We start from the raw sequence: 17,427 nt of genomic DNA on the forward strand, positions 1-17,427 counted from the left end.
TTATCTTGATTATAATCTTCCAGTTCTATACCGAGTTAAGGTGTTCCAAATGCTATTAGATTAAATCATACTTCAGTTACACCCATCCATCCTGAAGAAACTTACATTACTTAACTTTTAATCTTGGTGTGCCAATGGCAAGAAAAGTATTTAAAAAGCAAAATTAGGTAATTCCCTTCTTTAAGCTGTGCACTTACAGGAGTATCATATAAGATTTGAATCAAACAATTTATAACACTGCAACATCTTCACTGCCTGTTCAGATTTGAGAAAATCCTCATGAACACATGACTCAATTGGAACTGGGAGAAATATCTCAAGCTAGCAGAAACATTGCGCCCATTAACAATTTTCCCCTTTCCTGAGGTGGCGAGGATAATCGTGAGCATGATGACTTAATTAGGTAAGGGAAAACTATTGCAATTACGCTCTCCCTCCTGAGATGGCGAGTTAAAAATCACGCCAAAGAGGGATGGTCAATAATGGACACATGCAACGTTCCTACTATCTGTGCATGGTGATCGGCACCGACTGCGGCCCTGAATTCTGGTTCCAGACGTCACTGTTGTGCACAGCCCACAGAGGCTCTGCACAGAAGAAATAAAGATTAGAGGGAATGCTGGGCACATGGTCAGGCAACTATGACTGTGTGAGACGTAGACCCACGTGAATAGAAAATTGGGTTTATTTGGTAAATTCTGGCATGTCTTTTCCAAGTTTAAGATTGAGGGTCAGGCTCTGACTTAAGAGTTCACAAATTTCAAGGATGTCTGGTTGCCTTGTTAAACATGGAATTGACTAGTACCGGCAGTTGACAGGCAGGTGACTGCTTTGTGGAAACATACTTTCTGTCTGCAAAAATGACCCTAAGCTTCCTGTTGCTTGCTACTTCTACACACCATGGTGTTCCCTGGCCAATATCTCTGTCTCAGGCCTGCTGCAGTGCTACAGTGAGGCTCAGTGCAAGCTGGAAAAATAGCATGTCATTTTCCACTTGGGGATTTCTGCCAGGTGCACCAGTTTCCTCCTCCAGTCCAAAGATGTGCAGGTTAGATGGACTGGCCATGATAAAGTGTCCCGTAATTTGCAGGCTAGGTGGATTAGCCATGGGAAATGCAGGGTTATAGGGGAGGTTGGAGGGCTGAGGTTGGTATGCTCTTTGGAGGATAGGTGCTGACTTGATGGGTTGAATGGCCCCTTTCTGCACTGTAGGGGTTCTTCATATCATTCAATGACCCTGCAGCCTTCAGGACTCAATACTAAGTTCAATAATTTTAGAACCTGAACACCTTCTTCCATGTCCTTTATTCACCCTCACAGCCTAGGCCCTGTCATAACATAGGCTGCTTTCGATACAGCCAACCCATTTTCATACTTCTGAGCACACTCTCCTTTGTCCTTTTGTCTCCCTAACTGTCATTCCATCTCTCTGGGCTTCATCTGTGTCTATCTGCTCATTCCCTTTCCACACCTCCCTCCAACCCCTTGTCTTTAGCATAAATACCACCTTTTCCTAGTTACTATCAGTTCTGAAGAAGGGTCACTGAACCTGTAACATTTATTCTGCTTTCCCTTCACAGATGCTACCAGACTTGCCGAGTTTTGTTAGCATTTTCTGTTTTTGTTTGCGTTAAGCATTGATCAGAATTATCAGTACTGGTATGGTTTATCAATAGTCGTAAGGTTTATTAGGTCAACACCAAATAAAATAAAGAAAACATCAGTAAAATAAAGTGAAATGACTTTACATCACTCACGTTAACTTTAAAATAAAGCAGGGCATTGTGGTTATATGGAACACATCTCCATGTAATACGCGGACCATCACGGATCTTAATGCTGATCTAGAAGACTACGTATGCAGGAATGTTTTATTCCTGATTTACAACATCTGTAGTTCTTTCGGTTTATATAGGTACTGCAAAGTCCAGCTCACTAATCAGTTTTGGATCCTGTGAGGCCATTGTAGTCAGAACCAAGGACATTGCCCTATAGGCAGCTCAGTTTTACAGGGTAAGAAGAAGGGAAGAGCAGTTGTACTTGTGGATTTGTTAATTCGGGAACAGACAGATATTTCCGTGGCTATAGATGTGGTCTATACCAGGGTTAAGGTTGTTACGGAACAACTGAAATTCCTTCTTATCATTTACATCCCGGTAGTTCTAAAGGTTACAGTCATGCTTAATGTTTTTGAGTGTTTCAGGGATCAAATGGAGCTCTCCATGGCATTTCAGTGCTCTCCTCATAACCACATCTGGGATATCACTGATCCTATCTTCACCCAGAACCCACCTGTCATATTGTTTCTCTTTGATCGGGCCAGTCATGAAGTGAGGGCTTTACAATTCTCAGTCATGACTGGCTTCCTGTAGGTGCAGGGTGCAACTGGTTCCCAGAAGAAACACCCATTACAACTTTGTGAATGATGCATACTGATGTGATTTGTTTTGTATATTTCAGAACAGTGCTTCATTATGATCAGTATGTTCATTTCAAAATATTAACTTTTTTAAAAACTGGATTTTCCCTCTAAGAGCAACCTGTCAACTACAAGCAATCTTTGTCAACAGAAAAGGATTCCACTTCCTCAATGTTCAAATAATTTGTAAAAACAAGAGCCAAATATTGCAGGTCTACACTATGTATCCAAGAATCTGCCTGGACTCATACATCATGGACCTCTTAGTGCCTCTGGTACTGCGACCAGACAGTAAGTATCTCAGGAAGACATCACAGGAGGCATTCTGAAATTCAATGAGCATTTTCAAAGGTAAATAGAAACTCCTTGATAATGGCACTTCTGCAGATTCAAATAGTTTTCCTGTCTCACCAATAAACTGACAGGATGAGAGCCATCTGAGGTAATAGGGAGATATTAAGAATGTTAATGACCTCGAGAGAAGGCCAATGACTGCGTCTGGTTTCAGATCCAATGCCTGATATGGGAGCATGTTGCAACAATTTTGGGATAGCAACAATTTTGAGTTTTGATCTATATGAAAGAGTCTGTCTGTAAGCAAACATTTTGTTTAGAGATCATGAGAGAAACGTCACAAAGAAGTCACTGTTCCTCAATGTGGGAGAAGGAGGAAGGAGTCCAGGCCTGTTGTACTTACCCAAGGTTATCGTGAGCAACAACCTGCTGCACTGAAACATTGAAACACAGGAGCTTTCACCATGTCCTAGGACCTGTTCTGCTCACTCCACCTGTGGAAGCAGTCTCCAATTATTCAGCTACAGAAGCCATCACAACTGCTGAAATCTGACTACGCTTTTAATTCCTCCACTATGGAAACAGAATCTTAAAGCAAGCAACAGGTCTACAATGATCTTAGAGATTGATCTTAATTTCATCTCTATAAACAACTTTTGTCCTTATCCATTTTTGGTCTTTCGTATCTGTATTTGTAGATAATAAGTTCACCACTTTTATTTTAACAACTGCAGTAGTACTTTTGTGATGAATTTGCTTTTATCTTGCTTAAGCATAAAGCCGAGTAGCTGGTTATTTAAAATTGAAACACTCAAAAAACAAAAGAGGCTTTTTAAGAACCTTGTACAAATTCTTAATAAACTTGCCACTCTTAGGATACTAACGATGTGGTCATGACAACTGGTAGCATATTATTTTGTTCACTTGTGGGATGTGGGTAGTCCTGGCTGGCAGTACTAATTGCCCATAGCTAGTTGCCCTTGAGAAGCTGGTGGTGAGCTGCTTCTTGAACGGCTGCAGTCCTCCTGCTGTGGGTTGACCCACAATGACTATCATTCAGTAACTATATAATGAATATCAAGTATGAATATCATTTCCGCCTATTCCAGATTCTAGGCAGATTAGAATGAGGGGTCATCATTTTAGGTTCAGGAGTGGCAGATTTAAAGCAGAGATGAAGAGGAGTTACTTGTGGAATTCATTCCCCAAAGCATGGCAGATGCTAGGACATTCAGTAAATTTGAGGAGGAGATAGAGAGGTTTTTCAGTTAGTGACAATTAAAAATGACCAGGAAAGTGGAGTTGGAACTGAGATGAAATTAGCCATGATCATATTAAATAGTGGAGCAGGCTGAAGAACTGCAGTGCCTACTCCTGTTCCTAGTTCTTATTCTTTTACCTCTCATTTCCATTGATGATAGTCACATGTATCTCCTGCCACGGCAGATGGTGGAATTTGAATTCAATAAGTATCTATAATTAAGAACCAAATGATGACCATGAATCCATTGTCGATTGTCAGAAAAACCCATCTGGTTCACTAATGTCCTTTAGGGAAGGAAACGGTCATCTTTACCTGGTCTGACCTATATGTGACTCCAGATCCACAGCAATGTGGTTGACTCTTAACTGCCCTCTAAGCAATTAGGAATGGGCAACAAATGCTGCCTAGCTAGCGACGTCCTCATCCCGTGAATGAATAATGAAAAAAATCTTTCAGCTGATAGGAGATGAAACAGAGGGCCATATATTTCTCAACTAGTGATTTCACTTCAGTAGACAAAATTGCAATCCCTTATTGTGTCATCACTGTGCAACATTCACACAAAAAATGAGTCAGAAAGACTGATGAAACAGTGCATTGGTTGTTATTAATGCTTGAATGATGATGTTACCACATCAAGAATTGTGGCTTGTTTTCCTGAAAGAATGCACCAACATACCTCTATTACTAATGTTTCATTCGTAGGGCCCATGGCAGAAAGGCTTTCCTGGCCATTGAAGGGCCTTTTATAATCAAATATTGTGCCAGAAAATCTGTGCCGACCAGGCCAATCCAATGTCCAATGGCCATTGAGATAGTATTTTTGTTGTTGGTTTCTAACAGCAATGTAAGCGTTGGAGATATTTACTTCATATACACGAATGCTACGTGCTCCTGCAGGAATAACAACTACCGTGTAGTATTCTGTCGGAGAGAAATGAAAATTCATTTCAGTTTATACACTCTTAGCGTGTAAATGCAAAGCATTTTGAGCTCTATGTCAAAAGATACAAAATAAAGTAGCAAGACGTGTGGTCAGACTCTCAAACATATTCTTCCAGAGCAATATCCAACCAAAGAAGGTAGCTGGTATACATTGTGAGATGTCTGTCCTGTTATGAATCTTGCTTGACGGGAATGCAAATTTGGGAAGGGGGTCCACCTGATAAATCCATACTGTTTTGGATTTCATAGAAATGAATTCCATTTGTTGAATAAATTGGGGCTGCCATAAAGTTGTGCCAAATATGAAGCAGAATATTCATGCAAAGAGAAGAAAATTCCTTGTATAGTCAGCCCAACTATATAAAATACTTATCATCCTAACTGTCTCCGCAGTATAGATGTAAAATTATGGCCTTTGGGCCATTTGAGGCCTGTCAATTGGTCTGACTTCCAAACAAATTAACTTTATCGCGCTGAAATGTTTTTTACTCTCATTGAATTGTCCTGTTAATTTTGTAGGCCTTATGGTTTGCACATTATGTTATTTGGGGTTCTTGCCAACTATGCAGCCAAATTCTAAATTAGAAGGCCTAGATATGTTGACAATTATAGGTTAAGAATTAAGCAAATGAATGTGAGTACTGATTTAAATTTTATATGTTAATTGTCCAAGAAACTTATGAGGCACGAAGCTTTGGATTCTACATCAGAAAGGCAATTACTTAAACGAGTAATAGACTGAAAGACTCAATACATTACACAGATCAAACATACGGTTGACATAGTGCTGTTTGCTGTATTGGCCCTTATAGATTTTACAGGTTGCGTTGTTTCCTTTGCAGACCCCACATGCATCAGGCACAGCATTAGAACCCAGTACACGGTCACATCCAACTGCCTGTGAGCAATGAAAAGAGATAAACGCACATCAGTTAGGTATTATGCTATATAATTTACATGTGATTTTGACTGAATGACTGAAAATGGCAGGGTGCCTCTGGTTCTGTACCTTATTGGGAACACAATTCACATAAATCTATTTTAAAGTTGTTAGAAACCATTATAAGACTATATTCAATCAGAATTATTCCTCACAAAGGGCACCATTCTTATTCAACATTTTACTCAGGGGCCTTAGTAACAGTGGAATGTCTCCTTTACTGCTGGGGCACTCTAATTGAGTAATCAATCTCCACTCAGTCTGAATCACTAATGGAGCAATTTGACAGTAGCTGTTCCATGAGGGTTTTGTAAGTCTACTCTGGGCAACAAGAAGCTTACTTCTTTATTATCAGTGTGGTTTTGACTGTTTTCTTTTAGGCAAACTGACTGGTTCAGGTAAACAACTCTATCAGTGCTTGAATATGGCAAATATTCTTGAATGAATGATTAATTTTAAAAGAAATTGAGCTGATGAAATTACAACATTCATGTGATTGCATCAGGAACACAGATTATCTTTCAGGGCAAAAGGGATAATAGAAAGCATTATATGCAGCAGCTCCTTAGCATGGAAGGTGGGCTTTTGACAAAACTCACTTTGCTAAAAGGAAGGCTGCTGATTTCAACAAGGAAAGTTAGGAAGACTTATGCTTGGACTAGTATTACAGTACCCAATCAGGTAGTGAGGGACATTAAAGAACCAATACAGCTCTGAAGGTGTAAGGCCTGAAGCGGAATGAGAATAAACCTCTATTGGACCTATGCCCTCCAGTTAGAGATCAGGGCCTTTACTGCTGCTAGCTTACATCTAAAGCTATTTTTAACCAGACCTGTGATGAGCAGGATAGACAGGTGGGGAAATGGAGCAGGAAAACATACTGTCCTCCTCTGTTGGAAATTACATGCAGTGATTGCATCAAGCATCATTGGTGGTGGTCTGGGGGGTGGGAGGGGGCTGTAGTAATAGGAGCCACTTGTCTGATTGGCAGGCGGGGTGGCTGGCTTAGAGCTGGGGGTATTTGGGGATTGCAGTGCCCAAGACTTGCCACCCAACGTTGCCTCTTTTTCCTCTGCTATCTCAACTGAAATCAGGAGCGACCACAAAAAAAGTTCTTGCCAAAAGAAACAAAACAATTGCCAGTGGGATTTCAACAAATTAGTTGCAGGTTCCCCATAAGATAATAACTAAACAACACTTGCTGGATTATAAACGTGTGGAAAAACAGCATTTTGTAATTCCATTTCTTATTTAGGCAGTTACCTCTGGAAGGCTATTTCTGATTCTGCACATTTTATGGAGACTGTAGATTATTGCAGTACACTGATTATTAATGGTTTGAGTTAAGCATTTCATAATGAATTACAATAATTTTTTGAAACAAGCGCAAATCCTTCTATTGATGTCGGTCTGGCCTTGGTATTTTATTAGGACTTCCTTGTTTCAGAATGAAGCATCATCCAGCGAAAACTCCACGTGGGACTGATTCCTGAGTAAAGTTCAGGATGTGCTCAGACAGAGCATTTAAATTGACCTCATGACCATATCTAGACTTACAGAGACCTGTGTTTACGTTAACACAGGCTGGTGCTGACATCACTAGGGGTGTAGCTGGTATGTGCGCCCAAATGTCAAAAAGGTTATAATTGTAGAAACATTGGTTGAAAAAGGAATAAATTTAAGGGACCTTCATCCCTCAGAAAAGAAAAAAAAAATCAACTCTTCTTCGACAGCATTTCTTTCTAAATAGGCTGTATTGCTCAGTACCTAAGCTACATTCCCAGGCTAGATTCACAGGTGGCTTGAGAAATTGCTGATAAAGTGTGAGGCTCCTCCAAACTATGAAGATGTGATTACTTCTAGTGTTGGGAGTCCCTCCTCCTGCCTCATTCAACTTAAAAAAAATGAAGACATCAAAATCCTGTTATGAGAGAATGCGAACCGTCATTGTCAGTCCAAAGCCTAACTTCCAGTCCTTTGATATGCTCACATCACTATGATATCAAGAGTGCTCTCAATACTTGCTTGGGGCTGAGGGGAGGGTAGCGTGTGGATTCCTCAACCAGAAATGTCTTTAAAATAACATGAACGGAGTTCTTGGTGCAACAGCCTAATTGACAGGCCTCTTAGGTGGGAACAAAGTCAGGGTGCACTGCTAGTAAGCCGAATATTGTGGGAGTGCAGTCTGAGATTGGGGTGAGCGTTGGGCATGCACCCTTCTGGCAATGGAGATTCGGGGTGTTGCGAGGGATCTGTTAAGGGGTAAGCTTGTAATCTTAAATAGCAGAAAATGCCAGAAATACACAGCAGGACAGCCAGCATGTGTGGAGGGCAAAAGAAAAGGACTGAAAGCTTTTTGGTCCTAGATGAAGCAGTACTGCTTCCCTTGACCTACAAGCAGTGGTTTAAATGCAGTAACCACATGGGTCTGGTCACTTTCAACTGCTATTCTGCCCCAAGTCTCCAGTCTTGGGAAACCAGGCATCCATGGGTTACAATTGAAAGATTTCAGTAAGCCACCTACCACTGCAGTAAATTACCCAATTCTCAATCTGCTTCAGTTAAATTGAAAAGTTGGTAGGTTTGAGGCGTTTTTGAACATTTAAACTGACCTCATGACCATATTGTTTACCTTTTCACCTGCCCTTAGCAATCCATCCTTGGGGGTTAAAACTCCCCTAAATAGGCTGATTTATCTTTTAGTTATTTCAGACTGGGGTACCAGTGCACAAGAAATTCAATTTTGCTTCTGTTTTTAAAATGACATTACATATGTCTTATGTTGACTTCCTGCACTTTGAAAGGGAGGATATTAAAACTAAACCACATATATTGTATAGTTTTCAGCTGTATTGTTGCACAGATTTTGTATCTATAGAGTCTGTGGCAGGCTGGGTATATGGGTATGGGAATAATCACAACTAATCCATTTTACCTCACATACACCATCTATGCATACGTCAGCTCTTTCCTCAGAGCATGGTGTTCCATCTTTGACTTTACTTGAAAGAGCAAAAAAGAAGTCAAAATCTTCTGCTGCACAATAGAGTTTGCAAAGATCATGGTCTGTAAACGACAAATGGATATATTAGATTTATTACCAATTTGGAAATAAATATACTGAGCACAAAAGAAGATTCAAACAAACTCTAAGAAGGATAAGTCTTAAATGCAATATAAGCATGGGCTTAGATTTTCCAAGGCATAATATGCTATTTATCTTTTGGAGAAAGAATAGTTCTTTTGTTGAACTATAACAAGTGATTCATACCAATCTGTTCATTAAATCTTGAAGTACTCAGAATAAATTTAATTAAAGGCATGCACCACAGACAGCTGCTGTAAATTCTAAAGTTTAGATTGCTGCACTTATCATTGCATTTGGCAGTCATGCTGTTCTGGTTTTGAATTGAGCACAGACTGATGAGACAATTGGTTCCTCTTTTTTTGACACAGACTCATGCAAAACAAACATAGATGTCTCAGTAAAGATTTCAGTTGGCAAAAATGCCCACAAATTGGCACGCTCATCTATAAGAATGGTCATATAGGAAGTTGAAAACAGTGCCCATTGCAGTCGGTAGTGTCATACAATTCTGACTAACAGGTTATAAATTGCTCTTCAACACCCATTGGGTAGATGCTGACTTCAAGTCAGCTTGTCCATTTCCACAGCTGAGAGTTTGCTGAGATTTTCAGGTCTGGGCCTCATTTTAATCTTCCTAAATGATCTACAGATAGTAAACAGGCATCTCAAGCCAGCTCGCCAGATTTGGCAACAAGAACTGTGGCTATCAGTAATACTGGCTGCAGTCACAGGTAGGTCCTAGAAGGGAAGGCAGTGAGACTGAATTGGTGAAACAGCAGCAGCTCTCAATATTTGTGTGGGGGCATACAAGAGCCTCCCTGTTAGTTCTGGCCCCAAAAGCATATAAGCGGACAGCTGTGTGCATTTGATGCAGGAAGAGGGGTGTGCAACAGAGCATCCCAACCTCCCAGAAATAGGGCTGCAGCAAGATTGTTGTCGTCAGAGAAACAGTTATAACAGGCTGTTAATTTTTTTGCCCAAATCTACCAAGACGAAAAACATAAGATGGTGACAATGGGTGACAAAAATAAAAAAAAACTTCCCAAGTCTGACAGCCCTCATATTGATGAGCACAGGAATTCACTAAAAATTAATTTTTAAATTGTGCAGAACAGTTTGAAGATTAATTTAAAGCCTTTTAAAAACTGCTAAAGAACCTGCAAGCAATGTTCTGCAGGTCAGGCAGCATCAGTTGATAGAGAAGAATTTAACTGTTTCACGGTGACACAGTGGCATGGTGGTTAGCACTGCTGCCTTACAGCGTCAGAAACCCGGATTCAATTCCAGCCCTGGGTGACTATCTGCTTCGAGTCTGCACGTTCTCCAATGTGCCTGCATACGTTTCCACTTGGTGCTCCGGTTTCCTCCATAGTCCAAAGATGTGCAGGTTACGTGGATGAACCATACTAAATTGCCCCTGTACTGTCCAGGGATGCGCAGGGTAAGTGAATTAGCCGAGGTAAATGTGGGGTTACAGGGACAGGTTGATGGGGCTGGGTCAGAGTGGGATGTTCTTTGGAGGGTTGGTGTAGACTCAATGGGCCAAATGGCCTCTTTCTGCACTGTAGGGATTCTATGATTCTTTAATCTGTGACCAATAGTGATGTATGGTCCTTGATCTGAAATGCTACTCTGATACACTCTCTCTTTTTACTTGACCTGCTGAATATTTCCACGATGTTCTGATTTTATTTCAGATTTCCAGCATCTTCAATATTTTGCTTTACTACAATGTTTTTGCATAAAAGTTTGGTTTAATTCAATAAAAATAGATATAATGCTGCCTAAAGTGCTATGTAACCTAAGTGATGACAATGGCACAGGATCAGTGCGGGATTAAAGCTGAAAATGCTACATCTGCACTTCTTCCTAACAATGCTCAGTAAGCTGAAGTTAACTGATAGATACTACTTTCTGTGTAATGTAAGGTGCTGCTGGCAGGACTGAGTCTTATTGCAGGCTGTAGCTTCCTGCAAGTTGCTCGTCCCCTCCCAGGAAGGACAGTCTGAATCTGATTTGAATGTATGGAGTGAGCTTTCTGATCCCAGCTAAATAATGTAAACCTATGAATTCACTAGTGGGAGTATTTCCTTCCAATGTGAAAAAGAAATTGTCTGTTAAATTTCCAATGTCCAACAGACTGAGCACTTTTGAAATTTCTCTCAGCCACCTATAGGGACTGCACTGTACCCAGACAAAACCAAGTGCTCATTCTGATTGCAAAATTTGGTGACTCAAATGCTCCCTTTCAAGAGCCTTCACTGGTTCCTTCATGGTCTGCTGGCTTGTCTTTCATATGCCTGAAGAAACCGACTGTTGTATGAATACCAACAGATTTAACATACGTAAGGAGTTTTTTCAGGCATGGTCCCAGGATAATATGGAGAAGTATTTTACACGTGGCAACCACTGCACTTTTGTCAAGGAAGAACCATGTGCTGGCAACCCACCATATAACACCTTTCAGCATCCATTTTTATGGCTGTCATCAGGGGAATCCAATCCACTTTTTAGGTCTTTATACTTAGACCTAGGTAACATTACCGAACTCTATTCTGGCTCACTCACATGCCACTTAATAGCTACACTTCTGTAATGTCAACACTGATTTTCTTGAAAAAGCTCCTCAAATATCTCCTAAGCATCTCTCTACACAAACTGCAACTTGTTCAAAATTCTGCTGTCTGCTCTTTTTACCACATATGTCCTGCTTGCCTATATCCGTGATCCAATTAATAACCTTCAGATCCTTCACATCTCCCAAGGCATCAATTCAAAATGTTTGTACCGATAAACAAATCATACCTTGGTCTTTCAACAACTTGAGTTTGTAAATGTTTCAGCCTTTAATCTCAGCCCATTCCTACAGTTTTTCAACTCTGCCCTAATCACATTTCTGTCATCCCCCACTTATGTGCAGGAATGATATTCTTTACTCTGTATGTGTTATCTATCCAAGTCTAACCTTTTGAAACCTTATCCCTCAACCTCTTTTCCCCTGCTTTTTCCTGACTTTAAAAGCATCCTCCAACATATTTTTGATAACTGTTTTTGCCTTTTGAGTCTCCTACTAATATTCAGTCTATCCTCACATACAAGAGGCTGCTTGAGACATTTTATTATGTAAAGATTCGATGCAATAATAACAGTAATCTGCATTTGTAAGCTCATTTTGAAATCAAAAATTACTTTTATACTAACAAAACAAAATAATATTCACATTTGACAATACAGGATACATAATATCGCTTACGATTTGCAAAGCAATAACTTGAAGCCCAAAAAGGATATTTACCCTCAACATGAATATATGGCTTCCAGTTGTAGTACCACCCTCGGAATGGCTTGCTGTTGTATTCAGCACACTGTTGTGATCTAAAATCAACGCTATTTTTAGGGCATTTTTGATTATTGCAAAGCTTGTATGTACGATGAATACCATCGCAGAACTTTCCTCCATACTGTGGTCTATCGAGGAAGAAAAAAGGTACTTTTCACCAATGTAATGAGTCACAAAGCATTAACTAATATTATAATGAAATCAATGTTAAAAATTAGCTGTAACATGCTCACAAATATCTCCCAAGGCTGTAGAATTTGTTCTAATAATTTGGTCAGACTACAGGGGAACATATGCATCAATATCACCAAGGAAGCTACGGTTGGGAACAAACTACAAAAAGGCTTCATGATATTGTGGCCTAATGACTGTTTCAGATGGATAGCCAAGGCAACTGCACAGCATCCTAACAAATGTAGGACGAAGGGAATTTTTCCTTTGGATTCAACATGTGTGCATCACACTTGGGAAGAGTAGCACCTGTTTTCCATTTTTAAAAAATGTGTTGGGTAATCACATTTCTAGGTCATAAACTTTATCATACTGCGTTCATTTTCAGTCATCATATTACTTCTTTTAGAAAGGGTGCAGAAAACACCGGCACAGCTGATTCCCGTGTGAAGAGGATAAACTACAAGGAACCACTAAAGAAAATTCAGTTCAGCACTGGAGAAGGAAATTCTTTAAGGAGAGACACCATTTTACTATATGAAACATTAAATGGTTTGACGATGTCGGTTCAAGAACATTAATAAGCAAGTAAATTGTAATGTGAACGTATGTTTAGAACTTTGGAAAATACTGAACTAGAAAAGTCCCCTATAAAGAATTACCAACTGTATTCGGAAGTTGGATACATCACCCATCCCTCACAAATATCCACCAATTTTCCCATAAATTAACCTGCACAACCACTAGCACTCTGGGCAGTCCATTTCACATACAAACCTTCTCTATAAAATACTTAAAGTTTGTCTATTTTGTGAACTTTCCCTCTTCCAATTTGGAGCTTGTGTCCCTCTATAGTTCATGACACCTTTAACTTATTAAAATCAAAATCATTTCATCCCTCACAAACACTGATTACATTTGAAGAATGACCCAGAAATAGCATTTATTGTCATAACTTCACCACATGCAGATGTAACTTTTGCCACACCTTCAATTAAGCTATAGTAACAAAGTGAAGAAAGTTTGAAAAATACCTTCCTGAGTTTTTTCTGCTTCGGGGTAAGAGAATTCCAAGTTCTTTAATCACTCCACATAGGTTGGGCATTTAAACTAGGGATCTGCTGAGTTCCCCTTTCTTCACTGGTTCTAAATGCATGGCTATCTTTGCCATAATAGAGCACTAAAAATTGTACATTGTATTCCAGGTAGAGCTGTAACAGTACATCATACATGGTAACTACACCCCTTTGGGATTGCACCTATCCATCTGGCTGTGTATGACTAGATAGTTTTTGTTTTGCGGTTTTTACCTTTATCTTTCATCTTTGTCAAACACTTGGGAATTTTTTGGTTTGCATCAAAGGTAAAATGTAAGTGTACGTTGTTGTGGCAATCAACAGCGTTGTAAGTATTTTCCTCCACTGATTTAATCTGTCATCTCCTTTTATGCACTACTGTTCACTGTCAGTATGACAGTATACCACTATGAGACAACATGCAAGTAAACTTCTAACAGATATGCTCGTGATATCAAAATTGCATCAGAGCATGTGACTTAAGGGCATAAAGATCTCATACTCCATCTTACCTCAGATCACTTGAAGCAGGACTCCCTACTGAAAGCATGTTCATCTGTTGTAAACTATTAGCTTAATATTAACCCAGAAACTTAGATGTCTGAGGAATGTAGTGCTCATGTACAATAGTTACCTGCAATAAACGTCTGTTGAATTCATCAAATACCACAATATCTATACACAGTTTCTCATAATGCATATGTCAACATGAGTATTGCCATATCGGGTAAAACATCCTGCTCGAGGCAAACTGATCACTCAATTCCTTTTCTCTGCTTTATTATTTCTTTGTGACGTGGCTGCATTCTGAGATGTCTTCCAAAAACTGAGTCATGGAGTGCTTGTATCAAGTTCAGCATTTCTTTAGTACCTTGAAAACACACTTTATTACTGATACGTACTGTGTAAAATTACAACAAACACTAGGTATAGTGAATCTATTAAAATAACAAATTGAAATTTGATTAAAATTGGAAGCAGAAACAAAGTAGATTACTCACTTTAAAAAAATTGTTAATGCGATATGGGCATTGCTGGCTAGACCATCATTTATTGCTTATCCCTGATTGCCCTGGAGAAGGTAGTGTTGAACTGTTTTCTTGAACCACTGCAGATATCAGGGTGCAGGTACACTTACAATGCAGTTAGAAGGGAGTTCTAGGATTTCAACCTACTGACAGTGAGGTAACAGTGATATAGTTCCAAGTCAGGGTGGCATTTGACTTGAAGGAGACCTTTCAGTTGGCAGTGTTCCCATGCATCAGCTGCCACTGTCCTTCTAAATGGCAGAGGATGCAGGTTTTGAAGGTAATGTCAGAGGAGCCTTGGTGAGTTACTGCAATATCTTTTGGACAGTACAGACCACATCATTGGTGGAGGGGGTGAATGTTGTAGGTGGTAGATGGGATGCCAATCAAGTAGGCTGCTTGTCCTGGATGATGTCAAGTTTCTTGACTGTTGTTGGAACTACACTCGTCCAGGCAAATGGGGAGTATTCCATCAAACTCCTGACTTTTGTTTTGTAGATGGTAAACAAACTTTGGGAAGACAGAAGCTGAATTATTCGCTGCAGGATTCCTGACCTCTAACTTGCTCTTGTAGCCACTATATTTACGTGCTGATCAATCTGGTCAATGATAACCTCAGGAAATTGATAGTGAAGATTTAGTGATAGTATTGCCATTGGACATCAAGGGGAGATGGTTAAACTGTCTTTTATTGGAGATCATTGCCTGGCAGTTTTGTGGCATGAATATAATTTACCACTGGTCAGTCTAAGCCTGAATGACTGTTCAGATCTTGGTCACACAGAAACAGGTTGTCTCAGAATTTGAGGTATCATGAATAGTGCTGATCATTGCGCAGTGAACATCCCACTATCCCACTTCTGAAGTTACAATAGCGGGAAGGACATTGAAGAAACTGAAGATGGTTGGGCCGAGGACACTACCCTAAAGAATTCCTGCAGAGATAATTGACCCCCAACAACCACAACCATCTTCATTTATGTTAGGTATGAACCCAAAGTGTTGAGTATTCCTCCCCATTCCTACAGACTTCAGTTTTAGTAGGCTCTTGATGCCACTCTCAGTCAAATGTTGTACTAATGTAAAGGATGATCAAGCTCACCTCGCCTCTGGATTTCAGCTGCTTCTGTCCAGGTTTGTACTAATGCAAAACTGCACCTCAGTGAGAAGGTTACTCTTTTGCAAATGCAGCTTAATAGCACTACAACCACCCTTTCCATCACTGGGATGGTGGAGAGTAGACTGGTAGGGTGGTAACTGGCCAGGTTGGATATGTCCTGTTTCTTATGCACTGGCAAAAGTGGGCAGTTTTCCTCACTGTTGAGTAAATGCCAGTGTTGCAGCTCTACTGGAACGACTTGCGTAGGGGATGCAGCAAATTCTGAAGAACATGTTCTCAGAACTGTTATTGGAATACTGTCAGGACCCATAGCCTTTGCAGCATCAATGAGGAATATACTAGGCTATGAGGTTACAGACTTTGGTTAAAAACAATTCTGCTGCTGTCAATGATCCGCTGGGTGCTAAGGATGGCCAGTTTGAGTTGCTAAGTCTGTCTAAGTTTGTCCCATTTAGTACTGTGGTGGTGCACACACCATGATGGAAGGTTTCCTCCATGTAAAGGTGGGATTTAGATTCCACAAGGGACTGTGTGGTAATCACTCCTGTAGAACTGACCTGAACGAACACATCCATGGCAGGTAGAGGCAAAGGCCAAATGGATCTTTCCCTCTTGTTGGTTCCCTCACCAGCTGTCACAGAACCAGTCTAGGCGTTATGTCCTTTTGGCCTCGGCCATCTTGATCACTAGTGGAGTTGCTGATCCAACCTTGGTAATGGATATTGAGAGTTTCCAGAGTGCATTCTGTGCCACTGTCACCTTCACTCCTTCCTCCAAGTGGTGTTCAACACAGAACAGCACTGATTCATCAGCCAAGGTAGGGGGCAGCAGATTAGTGGTAATCAGTAGGAGATTCCATTGCCCATCTTTGACCTGATACCATATTATTTTATGGGGTCCGGACCAAATTTCTCTGTAAGCTGTGCAAGCTCTGTAAGCTTGGAGATCCTGTGTATGCTGGTCAGCTTGCTGACACATCGACTTCTGCATTTGGCAGCCACGCATGGACTTTGGAGCTCCATGCAGCGGAAGAAGAATTAAAGACACCGTGGACCTGCAGTCAATGTTGAGGACTCCCAGCAACTTACTCCTGACTGCATATCTCTGTGATGCCACCTCTGGTGAGTCTACTGCAGGGACTGGATATACCGAGAACAGTTATGGTAATGTCTGTACAGTATGATTCCATGAGTATGATGATGTCAGACTAAAGCTCAACTAGTCTGTGGGATAGCTCTCCCAGTGTTGGCACAAGTCCCCAGATATTGGTAAGGAAGAGTTTGCAGGGTTGACAGAGCTGTGTTTGCCATTGTTGTTTCTGCTGCCAAATCATGTGTCCAATTTATTTTTCTTTAGGCTTTGTCATGGATAGAAGCAACTGAGTGGGTTTAGACCATTTCAGGAAGCAGTTAAGAGCTAATCACTTAGCTATGGGTTTGCAGTCCCATGTAGACCAGACCAGATAAGAACAGCAGATTTCCTTCCCTATAGAACATTAGTGAACAAGATCATTTTTTGTGACAATTGACATGGTCTCTGTTAGAATAGATTTTAATTCATTTCCAATCTTATTGATTTCAAATTTGGGATTCTAACTCATGTCTCCACACATTAGCCAGGAAGTTCTGACTTACTAGTCCAGTGACAATACCATCATGTCAATGAAATCCATTGATGAGTGATGATGCAACGTTAACTAATACTGAATGAAATGAGTTACAAATTGGTCTACACTGCATTTA

The 17,427-nt window shown here is 40.3% G+C and overlaps 1 protein-coding gene across 1 annotated transcript in view; it reads right to left on the reverse strand.

The window, feature by feature from the left end:
• LOC109919117 (A disintegrin and metalloproteinase with thrombospondin motifs 16) overlaps positions 1-17,427 on the reverse strand; it is a 226,707-nt gene that overhangs the window by 76,607 nt on the left and 132,673 nt on the right. The window contains exons 13-16 of the mRNA XM_048618170.1: positions 12,246-12,418; positions 8,798-8,928; positions 5,697-5,820; positions 4,657-4,901 (exon numbers count right to left, since the gene is read on the reverse strand). Of these exons, the coding sequence (XP_048474127.1) occupies positions 4,657-4,901; positions 5,697-5,820; positions 8,798-8,928; positions 12,246-12,418 (673 nt within the window). The remainder of the gene's footprint in view (positions 1-4,656; positions 4,902-5,696; positions 5,821-8,797; positions 8,929-12,245; positions 12,419-17,427) is intronic.

The sequence above is a fragment of the Rhincodon typus genome, chromosome 2, assembly GCF_021869965.1.
Source record: "Rhincodon typus isolate 14 chromosome 2, sRhiTyp1.1, whole genome shotgun sequence".
NCBI classification, from domain to species: domain Eukaryota; kingdom Metazoa; phylum Chordata; class Chondrichthyes; order Orectolobiformes; family Rhincodontidae; genus Rhincodon; species Rhincodon typus.